The 23,011-nt window shown below is 43.1% G+C and overlaps 1 protein-coding gene across 2 annotated transcripts in view; it reads right to left on the minus strand.

The window, feature by feature from the left end:
- LOC126359655 (calpain-A) overlaps positions 1-23,011 on the minus strand; it is a 573,819-nt gene that overhangs the window by 351,593 nt on the left and 199,215 nt on the right. Inside the window, exon 1 of one of the 2 annotated variants that reach the window (XM_050007650.1) lies at positions 8,014-8,216. The exons of the other annotated variant lie outside the window; for it this stretch is intronic. Coding sequence (XP_049863607.1) covers positions 8,014-8,082 — 69 coding nt within the window. The 5' untranslated portion in view covers positions 8,083-8,216. Of the gene's footprint in view, positions 1-8,013; positions 8,217-23,011 lie in introns of those variants that run through there. 2 annotated transcript variants of the gene reach the window in all.

Here is a 23,011-nt window from a genome sequence, read left to right on the forward strand (position 1 = left end):
TCCGTATGCATTGTTTCAGTATACACATTGGTACTTCATCTAAGCTTACTGACTTCTTATTTTTTAGTTTTTGAACAGTTTTATTGACTTCATTCTCTGTGGTTGGAAGTAACATCATTGTATTTAGTGCAACATTATTTACAGGTGTTGTATTTGTTTGGGGGAATTTTTGCTGTAACTTCTCTGTAATACTTGGAAAGTGCTCGTTTACATAGTTTGCTAAGTGTTGTGGATCATTTATTACCTTATCCCCCTCCCTTACTAGTATGTTATTCTGCATTTGTTTGCCTCTCCCCATTTCCTTTCTTATAACATCCCAGACTGCTTTGCTTATATTCTCTGCATTATATATTATTTTGTCATTAAATGACTTTTTTGCTGCAATCAGCACCGTCCTACAGATATTTTTGTATCTATGGTAAAACTTTAAGAATTCTGGATCATTGCGAATCTTTATCATGGAAGTGAGTGCTTAAGTGATTGGGAGGACATCTTAATACCTGCTGTTATCCATCTGTTTTTGTGAGCTTTTGATACATATATGCATACTTTTGGAAATGCCTTTTCAGAGTTCAATTTAAACAATGTGGAGAATTTAGAGAATTTCATATGCACATTGGTTCCTTATAGGCTTCATCCCAGCTTTGTTTTTCTAGTTCTTTTGAAAAATCTTTTATTTTCATTTCTGCTAGATGTCGTTTTTAGACTTTTAGTTTAGGGAATGATTCGATGGCCGATTTTTCTGTTGTTACTTGACAGAGATGGCCTGATAGTCCGATATCTTTTACAGTTATATCACATTTCTCCCTGTCCGTATTTGTGGTCACATGATCAATTACTGATGCAGTCTCAGTAACCCTTTTTGTCCTATTGACCAATAGGAACATGCGAAAACTTTGAAGGATGTTTATGAAAGTGCTGCTGGATTCATTTATGATATTAGTGTTGATGATGTTAATGTCCCCGTACAGAATTGTTGACCTTTGTACTCGAGACTATATAGGACTTCTGTTAATTTACAGAAAAAAGTATTCACACTACTACTGGGAATTCTATAAACATACAAAATGATCAATTTCTTAGTGATCTCAAGCCCTGTTAATTCAATAGCTGATATTTCAAAGTGTGTCTTCGCTTACTGTACTGAGGTCATGTCTTGATTTGAACTGTTCCTTTTCTGATATAAGTGCATGATCCTCCACCCATTGATGTAGTTCTGCAGTAAGAGTTTACCTTTTCATACAATGAAAATACTACATGTCGGATTTCTGTGTCTACACCAGTGCTCAAAATACAAACTACTTTGCAGTTCAAGGGTTGGAGCTCTACTTCTAATAGTTTTATTTTATTTTTTATTGATTGCATGTTTCGATGGATTATTGTTAAGTCTGTGAAATGCCCCAAGTTACACTTTCCAATGGTTTTTTTTCTTTGTGACATCTGTTATATGTATTTAAGGTGTTAAAATTGTCTTGTGAGTGATTGTTTCAGTATTATCTAAACTGCTGGGGATACTCTTTAGGCAGGGGAACCTGTTGTCTGACTTTATCCTAAAAAAGACCTACTTTTCCTACCTATGACTACAGGTGTTTGACCATGTGTGGCCCGAGATCCACCCCCTATACTTTCATGACTCAGCTGTACCAATCTTCCATTCCCAATCTTGTTTAGGTGTAGGCCATGCCTAGTGAAACCTCATCTGTTTATTGTCCTAGCAGGCGTCAGAGAAACACGAACAAAATTGGCTGTCCTCAGAGCCATCCCTAACCCCACATTGATTCGCCTCACAGCTCCATCAAGGTGTGGTCGATCATGACGCCGGAACAGCTCAACAAAGTTGGTGCCATGAGTCAGGGAAGCTATCTTGTCATGTCACCACCTATGTTATATACCCCATTCCTGACCAAACTGTTTCCCGCCCCACCCACTATCACTACATAGTCCTCTTTTGTAAAATCCTTACATTTAGACCCTAGGTCCTCTATCATGCGACTTAGCCCTGCATTTGGCTTGAAGATACTGGTGGCCTGGTACGCTGCCCCTAAACTTTCCTGTAACTGAAGGCCTACACCTCGTCCATTACATTCCTAGGCTTCTTGTCCTCGGTCAAAGTAAGCTGCACATTTCCTGCTCCTAGTTCTACCTGATGCTCTGCTCCACTTAACTCTGGCAGAGGTAGATACCTGTTTTTGGTGTTGATGATAAAACTGTCAAATCGCGTCCTCTTTCTTCATATCCTCCTACCAGCAGCCAGTTCCCAACCACCCTCCTCCCCCCTATCTCCTTTGATCCTTATGGGTTCCTTCCTTGCTTCCTCCAACTCCGCCTGAAGGGGACATATTTTCCTTTCCTGTTTCCTAACCAAATGTTCCTACTGCATACTCTGCAGTTCCAGGAGAGAGCCTCTTCTGTTCTCGCAACGTTCTCCCCACTGCATCCCCCCCCTCCAGTGAAAATATTTCCTACAAGACTGGCAACAAATTACTCTACTCACTACCCTGTATAAACTCCCACATTTCTCACTCATGGTCAGTTTCTTGATAATAATCAAGTTTAAAGAATGTTTTCAATTTGTCACGGGCACGAGATCGGCAGTATGTAAACAAAAAACGACACAAAGGTTTTATGTGCGGTGGTGGTTGTTGTTTTTGTACTGATTTAGAGATACAGTGACAGAAGAATGAATTTGTAATTACTTTGCTTGTAGAGAATTTACGTTATCAGGCGCCTTTGGTCAGGTTTTTAAACGTTTGTAACATGGAAATCCAGGATAAACGAAAACCTTACAAGAGTAATCAGTTATGTGTGATAATGTAAGGACGTTAATTATAATTCTGTGGGAGTACCACATAAAGCAAAAAGTTAAACCCGTTCATTTCTTCCTAGTCGTACAGCACTTATTCGACTGACTTTAGTCTCCTGCGGTTCAACTTACTACCAGACTGTGTGCGCCAATAAATGCATCTATTATGTTTCACACAGTATAACACATCCATTTTATGAGTGATTTTTTGCTGATTGCCATTTGCTAGAACTAGCATGAACTTTATTCAATAGAACTGAATCGTGTCCGTTGTAACGGTATTTACTTACTCCATTTTCTCCCACCGTAGCTTCATACTTCGAATTGTTAAGAGATGAAAATTCACCGTAGCTACCTAAATGAAAGTGTAAAAGCTTTCCCTGCATACAAATTGGTCACAATTAATCCAATACCAGTTTTCTGGATGAATAAAAAAGCTGTATAACACTATGCAGTCCAGAAATGGACAGGAAAACTGCCAAGTACAGGAAATGAGAACTCTGTAGAGGTAATGACCGAAACATCGGAACCCCTACTAAGACTGAGGACAGTTAGCTTTCTTTGCCGAGAGCAACCGTGGAAGGCCTCGTGTTGGCCACAAGCTGCCTTATCACTCACAGTTCCAAAAACAGACAAAACGTTAATAGTGCAATCACTGTTGCACAGCTTTTCCGTTGCGTCACGCTGTTTCTCACGGTTCGCGCGGTGAATGATGGGAAGTGAACTCTATGTATTCCGAGTTTGATGTGGGTTGCAGTGACGTTGCTCATTCGTAACTTCCGATCATTTGTAAATGAAGTCAGTTGATATACTCGCAGCAATTTAAGTTGAGAAATTAGGTTCCAAACCAAACCCAACCTCAAAGTGTGACATATCAGGAAAAATGTCAAATACTTTTACGAACAGAGGTCATCAATTTTATTGCTGCAATTGAAAATTAGGTTCCAACCCTAACACAACCTCGGAAATCTTGAATATTCGAAAAAAAAAAACAGTTAAATATTTGTGACAACGAAGATAATACTGAGAGATGTTAATTGGCTACCGCATACTGTCATCTGATTGGCTAAGAAAGGCGATAACGAATTACCAACAGCAGTAGGCAACGGAAGAGGCGCGGCAAATGTGCAAAGAGCCGCCACAACGCAGCACAGGTAAATGGAACAGTAAAAAACAGCTGCTACATTCTTACTGTTCGTTTGCTAAGGTTGACAGTGAGCGGATAGAAATCATTAGTGTCAGAAAATTTTCTTAGTTTTATCAGTTGACAAGTAGAGTTAGCATGGGTTATGGTGAAGGTTTACAAATTGGATGTGTTCGTATGCAGAGTTCTAAATGCTTTAACTCTAGCTTTAAGAAGGAAAACATTTAATTATACAGGAAAACAAATACAGTATTGTATACGTTCTACATCATGGTCTTGGTTAACCGGTTTTGGGGTTACAAGACCACCATTATACTGAGGAACTATTGTCGTTAAAGAAGTTTCAATATTTATAAACATTCGGAAAATGTTACTCATCTAGACTGAAGCACGAACATACAAACGCAACCTTTGGCAGTGCTGCTACAATGCAATTAAGAGGGTAAAAAAAGTTTAATAGTAAATAAAGGTAAAGGCTGCAAAGCAGGGAAAAACATTAACGCCAAACTCTAAAAATAATGGCTACATAACAGTTTAAAAATCCCAATACAATAGAATTAATACTGGACAAGAATGACAGGGGTTACATATGGAAAGTGATACATAAAATAGAAGATGTAACTGACAATGTAACAACAGAATATATTAAGTATGTAGGCATTGACAATGAAATAGATACAGGAAAATTGAAGAACAGACAGGAACAGAGTGTAGCAAACATTTGGAAAACCGAGGCTTAAGGGAAGTTTGGAGGACGGAGAGTGTTGAATAATGCTTCAGTGTAGACGAGTAACATTTTCTCCAAAGTTGTTTGCAAAGACTAACTTATTTGACGACGCTAGTTTAAGTCTGATGATGGTCTTGTACGCCGAAAACTAGGTTAACTAAATTTAATATTGTAGAACAACCAGAATATTTTGTTTTTAATTTATAATTATGTTGTTCTCCCAAGAAGCAACGGAAGAATCAGTTACCATGAAAATGTTAAAGATCGACGTTCTCTTTGAAGCGATTATAGTCCAATCCACATGAACACACTAAGAATACGAAACATCCCTACAGCTTTGACCGGTGAAGACGACTACAACGTCATACAATCTCGCGTTCGCGTTCGCAGGGAGGCGCGTCGGGGTATATGAGAGCTTTAGGGTGGAACGTTTTTATTGTTAATGCTCTAAAAAATTAAATCTGACCACAGTAATAAAATAGAGGTTTGTACCTGGACGTAAGTATAAGTACGGAATGTACTATATACAGATTGTCCTGCCACATTTTTTGGCTCCGCCAACTATTTCTCCTTCTGTCTAAATCCACACTGCCGAATGCTTCACGGATTTGTCACCACAACAAAAAGGGTGCTGCTAGTAACGTCACTGGTCAAAGCAGAACAGCAAAAACAAGCTCTTAAATACACCCGACGTACACATTAAATTTAGTAAACAGGACTATATTTCCCCTGATTATTAATTTTTGAAGGTCAGTAATTAACTTTCGGTTATCTATAAATTTGTCAAATAGGCCTAATGAACGCATTCTTCCTCGTAAACAGAAAATGACAGTTCACTACGGTAATGAGTTACGACCCGAAACGGTCGCATTTTAGTGCACCAAACCAGTTGGACCAAATTCATTATTAAAAGTTCGGTGTCCACAGGCAGTTAAGTTGTGTAACTGTGGTAGAACAAATTATAATGTCACGAACGACTAATTTCAAATTCGCCGCCATGAAAAACTGACATTAGAATTGGAGCAGCCCGTCGTACCACCTCCTGTTTCCGGTAAAGGAGACAACTCAGCGACACTTCAACGCATGAGGAAGCCGACGACGAGGGATGTGTGTGCCGATGGACTTCTACAGTGATATTTCGCCACCACACACACTCCAGGCTTTAGCTGACAGCTGACAACCTTGGGAACTTAATTGCGGCCGTCTGTTTCAACCGAACCTCAAGTTTGCCGCCGGAAGCCAACACACCGTGAATCCTGTTCCCTGGGATCCCGAACTATTTTGCGGCGGTTCTTTCAACTAATTTCCGGAATGACGTTACACATTACAAGAAGCCAAACTACTTAGTTTCTGCACATAGGCAGAATTTGCTGCAGCCGACAAATATGTTTTAGTGCGTTGACAGCGTCAGTTGTGCAAACAGTGAGAAACCTACGTATTGGGCGGCAACGATTCTACATGAAGGAGTAGTTAAATTCCTATAAGTATTTAAAAGCGCAAACGAAATTTTTTATGTGTCGTAACACTGTCCAGATAAAAATCATTGGAATGATGACACACAATACAAAAGCAGCACTTCTCTCTTGGTTAATAGGAGAGCACCCCTAAAATTTCGGAACTTTTGAGTATACAAAAAGATGGTTTTCGTTAAAGAGTGATAAGCAAAATGGAATTACTTAGATAGATAATTAGTATTTAATTTTTATCTGAAGAGGTATTTCCCATAAATTAAAAATGCTGTAATTTTAACTTCATTCTACTGTGTGTGAAGAGGACACTAGCATGAAGGCCGTGTAATGAAACTCGAGCTAATAAGAAGGTAACTTACTAATTCCACTGCAGGGTAAACATCATGTAAGGGGGGCTGGAAATTTCACTAGTGTCAGCCTTTGTCAAGTATGGCAAACATCTTGCTTAATTGTGGAAGGTGTTCCACTATATGACGAGCGTCATGGTTGAAATGGCTCTAAGCACTATGGGACATAACATCCGAGGTCATCAGTCCCCTAAAACGTAGAACTACTTAAACCTAACTAACCTAAAGACATCACACACATCCATGCCCGTGGCAGGATTCGAACCTGCGACCTTAGCTGTCTCGCGGTTCCGGACTGAAGCGCCTAGATCCGCTTGTCCACCGCGGACGGCCACGAGCGTTATGTTACAGTCCTCTTTGCCTCCTCTATAATATTCAGTAACACTCATCGACATACACGATTTCGTTAATAAATTATGGTTTACAACAATATTCAGTGCTTGGCGTACTGCTCTTTACAGTTTTCGTAGTACATGTGCGATATATCTATACTACTATATAAAAACAAGTTGTTACGAAACCTCTAGAAACGTTCATCGATTTACTTCAAATTTTTGCACGTTACTCTATTAAACGTTCAGACTGGCGTGGCCAACTTTTTTTTCGACAATGTGCGGGACTTGCGTTAAAACCGACAGCGAGAAAGAGATTCCTGCGTGTGGCATGCTGTGAAAATGTGCGGCTGTGTTTCCTTTATCCCAGTTTTAACTACAACAGCAGGGCATTTGTCCCACTGGACCAATTGTTTCGCTTTGTTTTTGAACAAAAATCGTATACATAAAAATGCGCTGTTTTTCCCCCGTATGTACACGTTATTGGATTATGATCAGATTACTACTACAGAATCTGAATTTGAAACAACAATAAACAAGGCTCCAGGTAACAGAGTGGGGGGGGGGGGAGACAGAAATGGCAGGGGGGACAGGAAGGGGGGAGGGCGAAAGAACGTTAGGACGTATACCAATTCCGGGGTAAAAGTTACGTATTGGGACTGTTATGCATTTTTCAGTAAGGGGGCGTATGTAAACATTAGGCTGCGCGGACGTAAACATTATGCTTCGCTACACGTCATTTTGCTACCACAACCAATTTTTTCTTTCACATTCGTAGGCTTCGACAACTCACAACCAAATTATCAACTTCCATCCTATCATACACTTCGGTCTACGCTATAGATCAGACTGTCACCACAACCAAGATTTTACGGTGCGAGTGGGGAGGGGGGGGGGGGGGGGGACAATATCACACTCTTGATGGATACACTGTACAGGGTTCTTATTCCAATCGTATTTGTTAGGACTTCGATGTTTAGCAGTTTCGTCGAGTGTTCAGAAGATTTGTTCTCCGCAACCTAGAAATGATTCAGTAACATTTGTATCGCCTATAATCCGTTACTGTACAGGGGTTAAATATCATTTCAGTAACGACAACCTTCAGCACACAGCAGCATTTTCCTCGCGTGAACACTAAGTGGACAAAAATTTGTGTCAGCCCGCTTGGAGCACGGGAACGGCCGACCTCACCTGTAGAGTGGTCATCTCCCACGGCTGCTCGAAGTGCGGGCCGCCGTTGGAGAGCGCCGTGTCCGCCATGCTCCAGTTGCTGCTCGTGCTCGCACCGGCCGTGGCACTGGGGAACTACAGCCGCCGCCACCACAACGCCGCTCCAGGCCAGTCGCCGCCGGTCACGTGCCTCGCGCTCGCAACAATCTCCGGCGGTAGAGTGACGCGGGAAGCGCGTCGCGGGCCCCGGCTTTGTGGTCTGCCGCGCTTGAAGCGGGCCCGCGGAAGTGTGCTTGTCTCGCGCCCCGCTGCTCTGCTCTGACAGACTCCCTTTTCCGTAAAGGGGCCTACACACGCACGAACCGACCTACTCACGATCTGATGTGTGGAGGCGTTTTGAGCGACCGACGAACTTTCGTTGTCGAGCGGGTAGGACCATCCGATAGCCTCGTCCCCCACCCCCTCCCCCAACAAACTGAGCCGTGTGTTCTGCTCACATCCCAACTACCGACAAAAGTTCGTCTTTCGTCGCTGTGCGCGGGAGTGAATACTGCTCTATTAGATTGGTGCATAAGTTGGCAGGGTTTTTGTTTTGTGTGTTGTTACAGTTGCTGTGGGTTTATTTATCGATTGTCATTTTTATTTACGGTTGCTATTTGAGTTTATTTATTGTTATTTTGTCATTTGGACGTAGTGACTGGAGCTGTAGACGCTAGACAACAGAGTACCAAGTGGAGAAATCGAAACATTTCCTAGGTATTCTTCTATTTTGAGTTCAATAGCGGGGTCAAAGCAGCGGAGGCAGCCAGAAACATTTGCGCCGTATATGGAGACAATGCCACTGGACAGAGCACGGAAAGAAATTGTTTTCTTGTTTTAAGGAGGACCGATTTGACATTTGTGACTCACCACGTTTAGGAAGGCTTTCGGGATTTCATGATGATCGTTTAAACGCAATAATTCAAAATGACCCACGTCTGTAATTGAAAACTGGAAAATATGATCAACGGTGATCATTCCACCAACGTGCTCATTTGCATGCAGTGGGGAGGGTTAAGAAATCGGGTGTCTGCATACCGCATGGTCTAAACCAATATCACAAAAATCAGAGCGTGGCCATGTATACGGGGCGATCAAAAAGTCAGTATAAATTTGAAAACTTAATAAACCACGGAATAATGTAGATAGAGAGGTAAAAATTGACACACATGCTTGGATTGACATGGGGTTTTATTAGAAACAAAAAGAAAACAAAGTTCACAAAATGTCCGACAGATGGCGCTGGACAGCAAAACGTCGGTGACTGCGCATGATAATCGTGTATAAAAGGAGCTGTAATGAGAGAGAGAATATTGCCTTCCATGATGTTCCCCCTTTTTTATATGTTTACCGTATTCTCTCCTTTGTATATTTTTAACTGTCTTCTATTGTATGTTCTATGTCTTTTGGCTGAAGAGCAGCGCATATGCTGCTGCCAGCCCGCCCTGATGGGGAATTGAATTACAATAAAGAAAAAAAAAAAATGAGAGATGATCAGATGCGCCAGCAGTCGCAGCATGCGCCAGCAGTCGCAGCATTTTGACGTTACCTGAAAAGGCGCTTTTAGTGAAGCTGTATTATCAGAATGGGGAATGTGCTAGTTCAAGGGGAATTCGAACTGGTAAAGGTCCGTTGACAAATGCAGCTCTGGCGAGAATGATTTCGAAGTTCGATCCACGGGTTGTTTAGATGATAGACGCCGTAGTGGCCGACCGAGCACAAGTCGTAATGCTGCTGAGACAGTTCAGGAAGAAATGGAGACTCTAGCGGGTTCGTCTATGCACGGTGAAGTCAGCGTTCGTGAAGTCGCACGTCGACCCGGCATTCCATACACTGTTATTTGGTTGGCACTCAGGCGTACCCTCCGATGCTATCAGTACAAAATCCATCGGCATCATGAACTGTTACCTGGCGATTTAGTGAAGCGGAAGGCATTAGCGGTGTGGGCGTTTCAAAAAGATGGCGGAAGATGACGATAGGTTGAGTATCGTGTTGTGGACTGATGAAGCTCATTTCACGCTACGAGGGTGTGTCTACGCCAAAAAAAAAAAAAAAAAAAAAAAAAAAATGGTTCAAATGGCTCTGAGTACTATGGGACTTAACATCTATAGTCATCAGTCCCCTATAACTTAGAACTACTTAAACTTAACCAACCTAAGGACATCACACAACACCCAGCCATCACGAGGCAGAGAAAATCCCTGACCCCGCCGGGAATCGAACCCGGGCTTGGGAAGCGAGAACGCTACCGCACGACCACGAGACGCGGGCTGTCAACGCCCACAACTGCAGAATTTGAGCTACCGAAAATCTACCGTTATCGGGCTTTTTTTCTTCGAGGAAATACGTGATTCTGGTTTTGTAACTGCTACCGTGACGGGTGAGAGGTACGCCGATATTTTACAGAATCACATCATCCCCAGCTTGGCTGATAAATACCTGTTGGAACATAAGATGTTTATGCAGGATGGCGCTCCACCCCATATAGCTATACACTAGAAAGATTTCTTGCGCGCGTCGTTTGGTGACGATCGTGTGCACAGCCGCCACTTTTGTCATGCTTGGCCTCCCAGGTCCCCAGATCTCAGTCCGTGCGATTATTGGCTTTGGGGTTACCTGAAGTCGCAAGTGTATCGTGATCGACCGACATCTCTAGGGATGCTGAAAGACAACATCCGACGTCCATGCCTCACCATAACTCCGGACATGCTTTACAGTGCTGTTTACAACATTATTCCTCGACTACAGCTATTGTTGAGGAATGATGGTGGACATGTTGAGCATTTCCTGTAAAGAACATCATCTTTGCTTTGTCTTACTTTGTTATGCTAATTATTGCTATTCTGAACAGATGAAGCGCCATCTGTCGGACATTTTTGGAACTTTTGCATATTTTTTGTTCTAATAAAACCCCATGTCATTGCAAGCATGTGTGTCAATTTGTACCTCTCTATCCACATTATTCCGTGATTTATTCAGTTTCCAAATATATTCGTACTGACTTTTTGGTCACCCGGTACATCTCCGATCGCTTAACATCAATTGGCTTGTATACAACACCGGCCATTCCTATCCTTTCTCGTTACTGGTGTTGATAAATGGTGTCTTTATACTAACATAAGAAAAAGAAAGGAATGGTTGAGTCCAAACAAAGCAGCAACTTACCATACAAAGATCTGCTCGCATCTACATAAGATAATGGTACGCATCTGGTGGATCTACGCCGGTGTGGTGTACTACGAAATGCTTCCCCGAGGTGTAACCGTCACTGCTGACATTTACTGTCAACAAGTGAGACGTATTGCTGGTGCAGTCCAAGAACAGCGACCAGGAACAGTGCGTGAAGTGAAGCTACTCCAAGGTATTCTGCTAGACTGCGACCTCAGATTTTCGCCTTTGCCACACTCTGTCGAACAACTGCCCTTTCCGAATGAAAACAGGCTCCGAACAATGGCTCGATGAGCTCTTCCCCTCAAAGCCACTTGATTTCTACAGTCGCGGAACCGAAAAGTTACCGCATCGGTGGCAGACTATTGTAAATAGAAGGAGAATATGTAATTTATGACTAAAATTTCTGTCATGTGTCTCTGTTGTGTTTATCAAACTTACGGAAAAACGCTACGAACGTATGCACCAACCCAATAGTATACATGACTGGGTGCGAGGCGGACGAGACTCAGAGGATAGATTTTCTGGAGAAATTTAAAGACTCAGATGGAAAAATGCAGCACTTAACCATTCTTTAACGAAATCATAATGGTTTCGTGTAGCACATAGAAAGAATAAATGTGCAACGACCGTGCCTATTTCTGTTAATAGGTTTCAGATACTTATCGGAAAAACTCTAAAAACCGAACCATCGACTTTTAATGAATGTTAATTCATAAAATATACTTGCTTAATTGTTGAATAAGTCCATTCCCCATCGAAGACCTCTGCTATGAAGGGCAAAGAGCGTTTTTTTTTTTTTTTTTACCGTTCGAACAGTTGCTAAATGCTTCATTTCTTATTTATGTTGCTAAATGCTTCATTCCTCACGTACCTGTTGTATTTATTAGATGATGTGTGGCACCGTCATGTGTAGTCTTTCTTCTTTGAATCTGAAATGAGTTTCTTAAACTTAAAGGTTATCTTTTATGCTGTTTACATAAATAATTCCGTTGGTTTACATGAAAGTCTTTTGTTTTATTTATTTTACTTTACCATGATGTATTTCCTCAGTCAACTATTAATCACGTTGCAGGTTCCAGGAAGCAGTTTAGTTAGTAACTGTGAGTATACAACAACACTGTGTTTGAGGTTCTCTTACCTTCTGCCAGTGGCTAGAAATCGTAATGCAGATAACAGCCTCTCCTAGCAGCTTACGTCATCTCTCATGACTGTATCCTTTCTAGTAATGACGGTCTGACGATGTTCAGAAGCTCCGAAATGCATGATTCAGCCATTCTTAGATAATTACGGCAATCAGAGCTCCCAGCTACTTACATAAAAAAAAGAAAACTTGGGTGAACTTCTTTCCCAGCATTAGCCACTTCTTTAGCCACAGATATATTTCGACCTTCTTTGGCTAAGGCAGACCCCAATTTATTTCCGTGCAAAAGCAGGCGGTATCTCGTAGTACATCACTCAATGAGAAGATAAGTCACAACGATGATGCGGCGCTGCAATCGCTAAGTGCAGTCGGTCAGGATGTGTGAAGGCTGCCACAAACGTGGTCGGTCGGTTGGCAGGCCGATAAATTGGTGGGCGTATAGAGGCCTTAAAGGCGGGTAAACACGTAGCTGACAAGCACGTGTGCGTCAGCGTCTGTACTAAAATCTTGCACATGCATTTTGGTTGCACTTGCCGCCTGAAGCTCAGTCGATCAATTATGCATGCTTGTACCCTCCCCCCCCCCCCCCCCCCCCCCCACCCATGAACCATGGACCTTGCCGTTGGTGGGGAGGCTTGCGTGCCTCAGCGATACAGATAGCCGTACCGTAGGTGCAACCACAACGGAGGGGTATCTGTTGAGAAGCCAGACAAACGTGTGGTTCCTGAAGAGGGGCAGCAGCCTTTTCAGTAGTTGCAGGGGCAACAGTCTGGATGATTTACTGATCTGGCCTTGTAACACTAACCAAAACGGCCTTGGCTGAAAGCAAGGGGAAACTACAGCCGTCATTTTTCCCGAGGGCATGCAGCTTTACTGTATGGTTAAATGACGATGGCGCCTTCTTGGGTAAAATGTTTCAGAGGTAAAATAGTCCCCCATTCAGATCTCCGGGCAGAGACTACTCATGAGGACCTCGTTATCAGGAGAAAGAAAACTGGCATTCTACGGATCGGAGCCTGTAATGTCAGATCCCTTAATCGGGCAGGTAGGTTAGAAAATTTAAAAAGGGAAATGGATAGGTTAAAGTTAGATATAGTGGGAATTAGTGAAGTTCGGTGGCAGGAGGAACAAGACTTCTGGTCAGGTGACTACAGGGTTATAAACACAAAATCAAATAGGGGTAATGCAGGAGTAGCTTTAATAATGAATAAAAAAATAGGAGTGCAGGTAAGCTACTACAAACAACGTAGTGAACGCATTATTGTGGCCAAGATAGATACGAAGCCCACACCTACTACAGTAGTACAAGTTCATATGCCAACTAGCTCTGCAGATGACGAAGAAATTGAAGAAATGTATGATCAAATAAAAGAAATTATTCAGATAGTGAAGGGTGACGAAAATTTAATAGTCATGGGTGACTAGAATTCGGTAGTAGGAAAAGGGAGAGAAGGAAACGTAGTAGGTGAATATGGACTGGGGCAAAGAAATGAAAGAGGAAGCCGCCTGGTAGAATTTTGCACAGAGCACAACTTAATCATAGGTAACACTTTGTTCAAGAATCATAAAAGAAGGCTGTATACATGGAAGAAGCCTGGAGATACTGACAGGTTTCAGATAGATTATATAAAGGTACGACAGAGATTTAGGAACCAGGTTTTAAATTGTAAGACATTTCCAGGGGCACATGTGGACTCTGACCACAATCTGTTGGTTATGACCTGTAGATTAAAACTGAAGAAACTGCAAAAAGGTGGAAATTTAAGGAGATGGGACCTGGATAAACTAAAAGAACCAGAGGTTGTACGGAGTTTCAAGGAGAGCATAAGGGAGCAATTGACAGGAATGGGGGAAAGAAATGCAATAGAAGAAGAATGGGTAGCTTTGAGGGATGAAGTAGTGAAGGCAGCAGAGGATCAAGTAGGTAAAAAGACGAGGGCTAGTAGAAATCCTTGGGTAACATAGAATTATTGAATTTAATTGATGAAAGGAGAAAATATAAAAATGCAGTAAATGAAGCAGGCAAAACGTCTCAAAAATGACATCGACAGGAAGTGCAAAATGGCTAAGTAGGGATGGCTAGAGGACAAATGTAAGGATGTAGAGGCTTATCTCACTAGGGGTAAGATAGATACTGCCTACAGGAAAATTAAAGAGACCTTTGGAGAAAAGAGGACCACTTGTATGAATATTAAGAGCTGAGATGGAAACCCAGTTCTAACCAAAGAAGGGAAAGCAGAAAGGTGGAAGGAGTATATAGAGAGTCTATACAAGGGCGATGTACTTAAGGACAATATTATGGAAATGGAAGAGGATGTAGATGAAGATGAAATGGGAGATACGATACTGCGTGAAGAGTTTGACAGAGCACTGAAAGACCTGAGTCGAAACAAGGCCCCTGGAGTAGACAACATTCCATTGGAACTACTGACGGCCTTGGGAGAGCCAGTCCTAACAAAACTCTACCATCTGGTGAGCAAGATGTATGAGACAGGCGAAATACCCTCAGACTTCAAGAAGAATATAATAATTCCAATCCCAAAGAAAGCAGGTGTTGACAGATGTGAAAATTACTGAACTATCAGTTTAATAAGTCACAGCTGCAAAATACTAACGCGAGTTCTTTACAGACGAATGGAAAAACTAGTAGAAGCCGACCTCGGGGAAGATCGGTTTGGATTTCGTAGAAATGTTGGAACACGTGAGGCAATACTGACCCTACGACTTATCTTAGAAGCTAGATTAAGGAAGGGCAAACCTACGTTTCTAGCATTTGTAGACTTAGAGAAAGATTATGACAATGTTGACTGGAATACTCTCTTTCAAATTCTGAAGGTGGCAGGGGTAAAATACAGGGAGCGAAAGGCTATTTACAATTTGTACAGAAACCAGATGGCAGTTATAAGAGTCGAGGGACATGAAAGGGAAGCAGTGGTTGGGAAGGGAGTGAGACAGGGCTGTAGTCTATCCCCGATGTTATTCAATCTGTATATTGAGCAAGCAGTGAAGGAAACAAAAGAAAAATTCGGAGTAGGTATTAAAATCCATGGAGAAGAAATAAAAACTTTGAGGTTCGCCGATGACATCGTAATTCTGTCAGAGACAGCAAAGGACTTGAAAGAGCAGTTGAATGGAATGGACAGTGTCTTGAGAGGAGTATATAAGATGAACATCAACAAAAGCAAAACGAGGATAATAGAATGTAGTCGAATTAAGTCGGGTGATGCTGAGGGAATTAGATTAGGAAGTGAGACACTTAAAGTAGTAAAGGAGTTTTGCTATTTGGGGAGCAAAATAACTGATGATGGTCGAAGTAGAGATGATATAAAATGTAGACTGGCAATGGCAAGGAAAGCGTTTCTGAAGAAGAGAAGTTTGTTAACATCGAGTATAGATTTAAGTGTCAGGAAGTCATTTCTGAAAGTATTTGTATGGAGTGTAGCCATGTATGGAAGTGAATCATGGACGATAAATAGTTTGGACAAGAAGAGAATAGAAGCTTTCGAAATGTGGTGCTACAGAAGAATGCTGAAGATTAGATGGTAGATCACATAACTAATGAGGAAGTATTGAATCGGATTGGGGAGAAGAGAAGTTTGTGGCACAACCTGACCAGAAGAAGGGATCGGTTGGTAGGACATGTTCTGAGGCATCAAGGCATCACCAATTTAGTATTGGAGGGCAGCGTGGAGGGTAAAAATCGTAGAGGGAGACCAAGAGATGACTACACTAAGCAGATTCAGAAGGATGTAGGTTGCAGTAATTACTGGGAGATGAAGAAGCTTGCACAGGATAGAGTAGCACGGAGAGCTGCATCAAACCAGTTTCAGGACTGAAGACCACTACAACAACAACAGCATGCTTGTACGAGCTTAAGGCGCTAAAGACGGTCTAATTTGGCCGGTCCAACGAAGTCTGACGTGGCAATCAAACGGCTAGACGTAGAGTCTGATTTTCTCAGTAGGCTCTCTAGTTCTATGGAGAACAAACTCGCCAAATCTTCTGTTAGGTCGAAAGAGAAAAAAAAGGTATATGTGGGCTAAAAAAATTGTTGCTGTTTAGTCATCTGACGTTATTGAAAGACCTGGATGACGACCATTTTCGTCGAGAATGTAGTAGCAGCTGGGCGGTGTAGCCCCGCGGTCTTGGGCGTCTTGCCACGGTTCGCGCCGCTCCCCTATCGGAGGTTCGAGTTCTCCCTCGGACATGGGGGTGTGTGTTGTCCTTAGCGTAAGTCAGTTTAATTTAGATTAAGTAGTGCGTAAGCCTAAGGACCGATGGTCTCAGCAGTTTGGCCCCATAGGAACATACCAGAAAAAAAATTGCTAGCACAGTTTCCTTCCATTATTAAATTTTGCTGACTATCGATTGTGAATTAGGGACGGGAAAAATCTGGCGGTTAAAACTGATACCGATGTGTTAGTTATGAATAACCGGTAATTTTCGGTATTTCTTTGGTATCGGTTATAATACGTTTCTCCATGTTTTACTAATGACTGGGTAAAAAACCTGCATATCAGCTTGCCATGACAGCAGAGCTAAATTTTTTTGGTTTCTAAATAAAGCTTCTTTTAAAAAACTAGTAATGGTTACTGACATTTCCATTGCTTTGAAATATTTGGTTCTCGTAGAAAATGAGAAAAGCAACCAGTCTTGTTTTAACAACAGCGCTAGTAGAAACGAGCAACAGACATTTGAAATAAGAATCGGTAGACAACACTGCTAAGACAATGACATACCTGTTGCCGTGCGGCATAGCCAACTAGGCGAAACACTTGTGGTAGACATGTCCACACCTGGTCTGCACGGTTGTTTGAGACTGTCGTCCTCGAACACCGGTTGTACTGCAGAATGGTATCCGTCACTAGTTTGGAAGTTTTTCACGAAGTGTGGTAGCAGTGATGTACAGTGCCTCACTTGTTTTAAAAGATTAAAGACGAGTGGAAGGCACAAAAATTTACAGCATCCTACAAGGAGAAAACATTCACAACATTTCTTACAAGAGAAAGTAAGTTTGACTGATACATCTATAACGTATTATGGATCTGGGATTATGACCGAACCCTTAATTTTGTGGTCGCTTCAAGGTGAAAAGATTATGCCATCCAGAATTAATAATGCAGGAAAGTCATCATCGTGACCTTTCGCTCTTGCCGCTGCCATCTGTGCTGGAGACACTGAGGCCGATTTCTGCCGCAGCCTCAACCCCACATCGATCAAAATCTTCTACTCGTTCACCTTCGTTAAATTTTTGAACATTTGTCGGAATTCTACATTTATTACTGAAAATAACAGTAATAAAAAACCGAGACTCGATCTGAGAAATCGGACATTTTGACCGGTCTTAACATTCAGGTGACGCTGGAGACGGAAAAAAAACTATATGCGAGAACCTGTTGTTTCAGCGACAACCGCCATTCCTATTGTGAAGCAGAGCAGTGGCACACGAGAAGCAGTTAGTGCTGAAGAAAAACAGGTTGCCACTTCAAGTTTCTCGGCTACTGGATAGTAATATGCAGATCAAAATACAGCACTGCAATTCCTGCACAAACACTCTCAGAAACAATCACTAAAACTTGTAAACATTATTTCTGCCAGTAAACACCACTACTACTCGGCTAGCGACCAGCCCCAGCTTCGCACGGATAGGACAGAGTACCTACCGCCTGTCGAGGTGGGTTGGGCTGTTTGGGGAAGGAGACCAGACCAGACAGCGAGGTCATCGGTCTCCTCGGATTAGGGAAGGATGGGGAAGGAAGTCGGCCGTGACCTTTCAAAGGAACCATCCCGGCGTTTGCCTGGAGCGATTTAGGAAAATCACGGAAAACCTAAATCAGGATGGCCGGGCGCGGGATTGAACCGTCGTCCTCCCGAATGCTAGTCCAGTGTCTAACCACTGCGCCACCTCGCTCGGTTACAGCCTGTCGACTTGTATGGCATAGCGTTAATGTTACTTACAGACCACTAGAGTTGAGATTACAGTTCAGGGAACAACTTTAGGCAGATGGGTGACATCATTTTCATGTAAGTTAAACGATGGAATCAGTGCACGCCAGTTAAGTTCCCAGGAGGCACGAATGTGGTGTGTTCTATAGTGAATTGGCGTTCGGAGTGACATTTCGTGGCAATGATTCTAGGTGCGACCTACGGCGCCGTCTATTTCTCCCTGAACGTATCAATAGTGACAATCGTATGAACATTCCTACGATAATTCCTCAGATTATTCTTCACATACAGACAAAAATGCGATGGAAGAATTTAATGTATAAAATGTCCAGAAGCAGAAGATACGTCAGATGTATATAGTTATAACATTTTCGTGTGGTTTAACGCACGTCTCTGAATTGGATGGCACTTCATGTCCGTACTGAACAACATTGACTTTATTCATGAGAATGCGCTGGCAGCACAAAGTGCTCAAACTCCAGAACGGGACACGGCAATGGGTCACACAACCGCGATATGGGGGCGTGAGAGATGGCGGAGAATCGCCGACGCTGCAGTGAGCGGCGAAGATCAAACGGACGCTCCCGATCGCGCAGGAGCAGCACGCTCTGCCAGAGGCGTCATCATAATAACCAGAGAGACGAAAACTGAGGCATCGGCAATTACTCGCATTGTCCTTCAAATACTCGGTGACAGCTATGGGGCGGTGAAATTGTCGTGTTTTTTTCCAAATGCGTCTCTCCCAAACATCTGCAGAACTCTTTCGAAATCTAATGTAGTCATCCACAGAGAATTTATGAATTTCATTCCATTCTCTATTTTTAAGGTGTGAAGATCGTACCCATTTCTGTTTCCTGCTTTAAAAAACTCAAGAATCCACGAATATTTATGAGGAACATCAATCTGATAGTGTCCAAAGAAAAGATATGTGGATACGTTAAGGCACATCACCACTGAAGGCACCGCACTAGACGTGTCGTGTCTGTTACCGGTGCATGAGGGCTAGAGTCGCGCCGCACAGACCTATTCTCCAGTGAGTTCTGCCATTCAACAGGAATGACATCGTTTTCACAGTGGTGGCTGACTTTAATTCATGATAGTTCAACCAGTTTGCATAAAAAAAAACGCTCCTCGTAAATCAGTCTACCTATTAGCGAAAGCCGGCCGCAGTGGTCTAGCGGTTCTAGGCGCTCAGTTCGGAACCGTGCGACTGCTACGGTCGCAGGTTCGAATCCTGCCTCGGGGATGTGTGTGTGTGTGATGTCCTTAGGTTAGTTAGGTTTAAGTAGTTCTAAGTTCTAGGGGACTGATGACCACAGATGTTAAGTCCCATAGTGCTCAGAGCCATTTGAATTTTATTAGCGAAAACCTTAACAGCACGCCTAACGCAGTTCCTGACATTAGCCTGAACATACCGTCAGAAGCGAGCAGAGAACCTCAATTTATACGTGTAGAGATGCTCATTCTAGCTAATGTACAAAATTTAAGAGCGAAGATAACATTCACAGGACTTCATTGGCAAGTAACGCAGCTCGATGAAGCTTGAACCATACTCAGAAAGAACTGGTACAGTATAGTACAGAAGGTAATTGGAAGAAATAAGCAATTAGACGAACAGAAATGACAATTTTGTTCAAAGACAATTTATGATGGTCCTCTGGACATTACAAAAGGCGGGGCATGGTTTTTAGTAGGCTGCGTGACGTGTGATCACTTCGGACGGCAGTATGTTCTCTGGCCACAACGTTTGTAAGGAGCTCTTGTGGCAGGACGTCCGAGTCCTCCACCAGCGCAGTTGACAGCTGCTGAATGGTCGTTAGTGTACGTGGGCATGCTGTAAAACGTCTCTCCAACGTGTTCCATACCTGCTCGCTGGGATTTAAGTAGGGGGAACGGCCAGGCCAGTCCATTCGCCGAATATTCTCTCGTCCCAAGAGCTCCTCCACCTGCGCAGTTCGATGTGGTCGCGCATTGTCGTACATAAAACTTAAGTCGGGGCCGAATGCACACGTGGAAAGACCCACAGGAGGAAGGAGTAGAATGCCACAATAACGTTGACCAGTGAGTTTATGGCGTTCAGAGATTTGGAGGTCAGGACACCCTCACTACATTAGGATGATGATGATGTTTGGTTTGTGGGGCGCTCAACTGCGCGGTCATCAGCGCCTGTACAAAGTCTCAATTTTTACACAGTCCATAATGATGAAATGATGAGGACAACACAAACACCCAGTCTTCGGTTAGAGAAAATCTCCAACCCGGCCGGGAATCGAACTCAGCACCCCGTGATACAGAGGCAGCAACGCTAGCCCTTAGACCACAAGCTGCGGGCTCGCTACAGACCATAAAACCTGGACCTTCAAAACGTAATATTCGATAATGTTCCTATGTGCATTACGTGTTCCCACCTCTCTCCGTGTGAGAATCATTGAACATGATCTTTTTGGAGGTCCAGGTGTTATGGTAGAGCGAGGGACAATGTTACATTTGCGTACTGATCTCCAAACCTTTGAACACTATACACTCACCGATTAACATTGTTGTGACACTGCACTCCTTTCCCAGGTGTGTATTTTCGATGTCCATTCGGATCTGACTTCATTTCTATGGATGACAATGCACGACCGCTTCGAACAGCGCTAGTGGGGCGGCCGGTGTGGCCGAGCAGTTCTAGGCGCTTCAGTCTGGAACAGCGTGACCGCTACGGTCGCAGGTTCGAATCCTGCCTCGGGCATGGATGTATGTGATGTCCTTAGGTTAGTTAGGTTTAAGTAGTACTAAGTTCTAGAGGACTGATGACCTCCGATGTTAAGTTCCATAGTGCTCAGAGCCATTTGAGCACTAGTGGAGGTGCTCTTGGAACGAGAGGATATTCGGCGAATGGACTGTCCGGCCCTCCCTCCCCCCCCCCCCCCTCCCCGACTTAAACTCCGTTGAGCACATGTGGGACACATTGAAGAGAAGTATTTCAATGTGCCCACATGCACCAACAACCATCATGCAGATTTCAGCCGCACTGATAGAGAAATGGAACGCCCTACCACGAGTACTCCTTACCAGCCCTGTGACCAGAATGGCAGCAGTTGTAATGTACAGGGGACCATCGTATGTAGCGCTGACTTCAGTGTAATTATTGTCTTTGAATAAAAGTATCATTTCTGTTCGTCTCACTGAGTATTTATTTCAATACCCTCTGTGCTATACTGTAACAGTTCTTTCTTTGTACGGTCCAAGTTTCATCGAGCTATGTCTTTTGGTAGTGACACATAATATGAAAGTTAGTTTCGCCCTTACGTTTTGCACACCAGTGTACTTTTAACTTGTAGTCCTCGTGTTCTCTAATTATCTTTTTTGGTGTTGCTGAGTTAGCATGAGGTCCCACAAACGTGGGAGATCGTTATAGAGTTCCAATGCAATGAGGCGACGTTAAAGGCTCGCCACGAAGTTCACGCTCGTTCACTGTACAATTAATGAGCTGTCCGCCCCGCAACACTAACAGTGTGTCCGAAAATTCCTCAGCCCTCAGGCCAAAAACTGTATATTCTCTTCCGGACTGGTTATGTGTGTCCAGGGGATCTGTAAGTCCACCATCGTGCCTTACATAGACATCTCTGGGTCTCCATGTCCTTCCTGACGTATTCGGGAACATCTCAGGAGTATGCTTCGAAAGGCTTCCTCAACACATTTGCGTAACTCTTTATCAGTCTCGTACCGACATCGAACCACATGGGACTTTCTATTCCCCATATTGTTTCTCATAAGGCCCGACCTTAGTGGTGACAGTTTCAGTAGGGCTGCATTCTCGAAATTGGTCATCAAGGAACACACGCACGTGACTATCTAAGTCATCAAGGAACACACGCATCAAGTGTGCTGGAGATCCTTTCTGCTTAACCACGTATGATCGATGGTTATCTTACCTTCGAACTGAGGTTGTAGACATAAGGAACGCGTTTCGTCAGAAATATCAATGAAACAACTTTTTGTTTCCCGCATGGTAAAAACTGAAGAAGGCAAATCGGACGGCGCGGCCGTCAGGTAAAACCAACCAGCGTCCGACTAGAACCAATCGTTTTTATCGTCCTGTACCAGTATGTAAACGAGCACACCATCGACGTGCGGTCTTCTACAAGCAAAGATCAATTGACAGACAGCCTTCGTAGCGATCATGTCGAGCGATTTGAGCACATGAGTAGTGAATTCTTGGATAATTTTATTCGCACAAGTAAGCTTTGCGATTAGGACATGAGAGCAAAGTAGTTGGTTGGTTCTTTGGGGAAGGAGACCAGACAGAGAGGTCATCGGTCTCTTCGGATTAGGGAAGGACGGGGAAGGAAGTCGGCCGTGCCCTTTGAAAGGAACCATCCCGGCATTTGCCTAAAGCGATTTAGGGAAATCACGGAAAACCTAAATCAGGATGGCCGGACGCGGGATTGAACCGTCGTCCTCCCGAATGCGAGTCCAGTGTCTAACCACTGCGCCACCTCGCTCGGTAGAGCAAAGTAGTGTCACGATAAGATGAAGAGGAATGCAGCGCATAATATGGTTTTAACAAATCATGAAACAGTTGGTCCTACATCAGATAAGGATATAATAAATTAAACAAAAAATATTCTTGAAACCGTTCTGCCAGAGAGAAGAGAAAGCTTAAGTTCGCTATAAATTCGGGGGTGCTGCAGACGATCTCTCATGATTGCATCCTAATTTTTAATCAAAGAAGCC

The sequence above is a fragment of the Schistocerca gregaria genome, chromosome 1 (genome assembly GCF_023897955.1).
Source record: "Schistocerca gregaria isolate iqSchGreg1 chromosome 1, iqSchGreg1.2, whole genome shotgun sequence".
NCBI classification, from domain to species: Eukaryota; Metazoa; Arthropoda; class Insecta; order Orthoptera; family Acrididae; genus Schistocerca; species Schistocerca gregaria.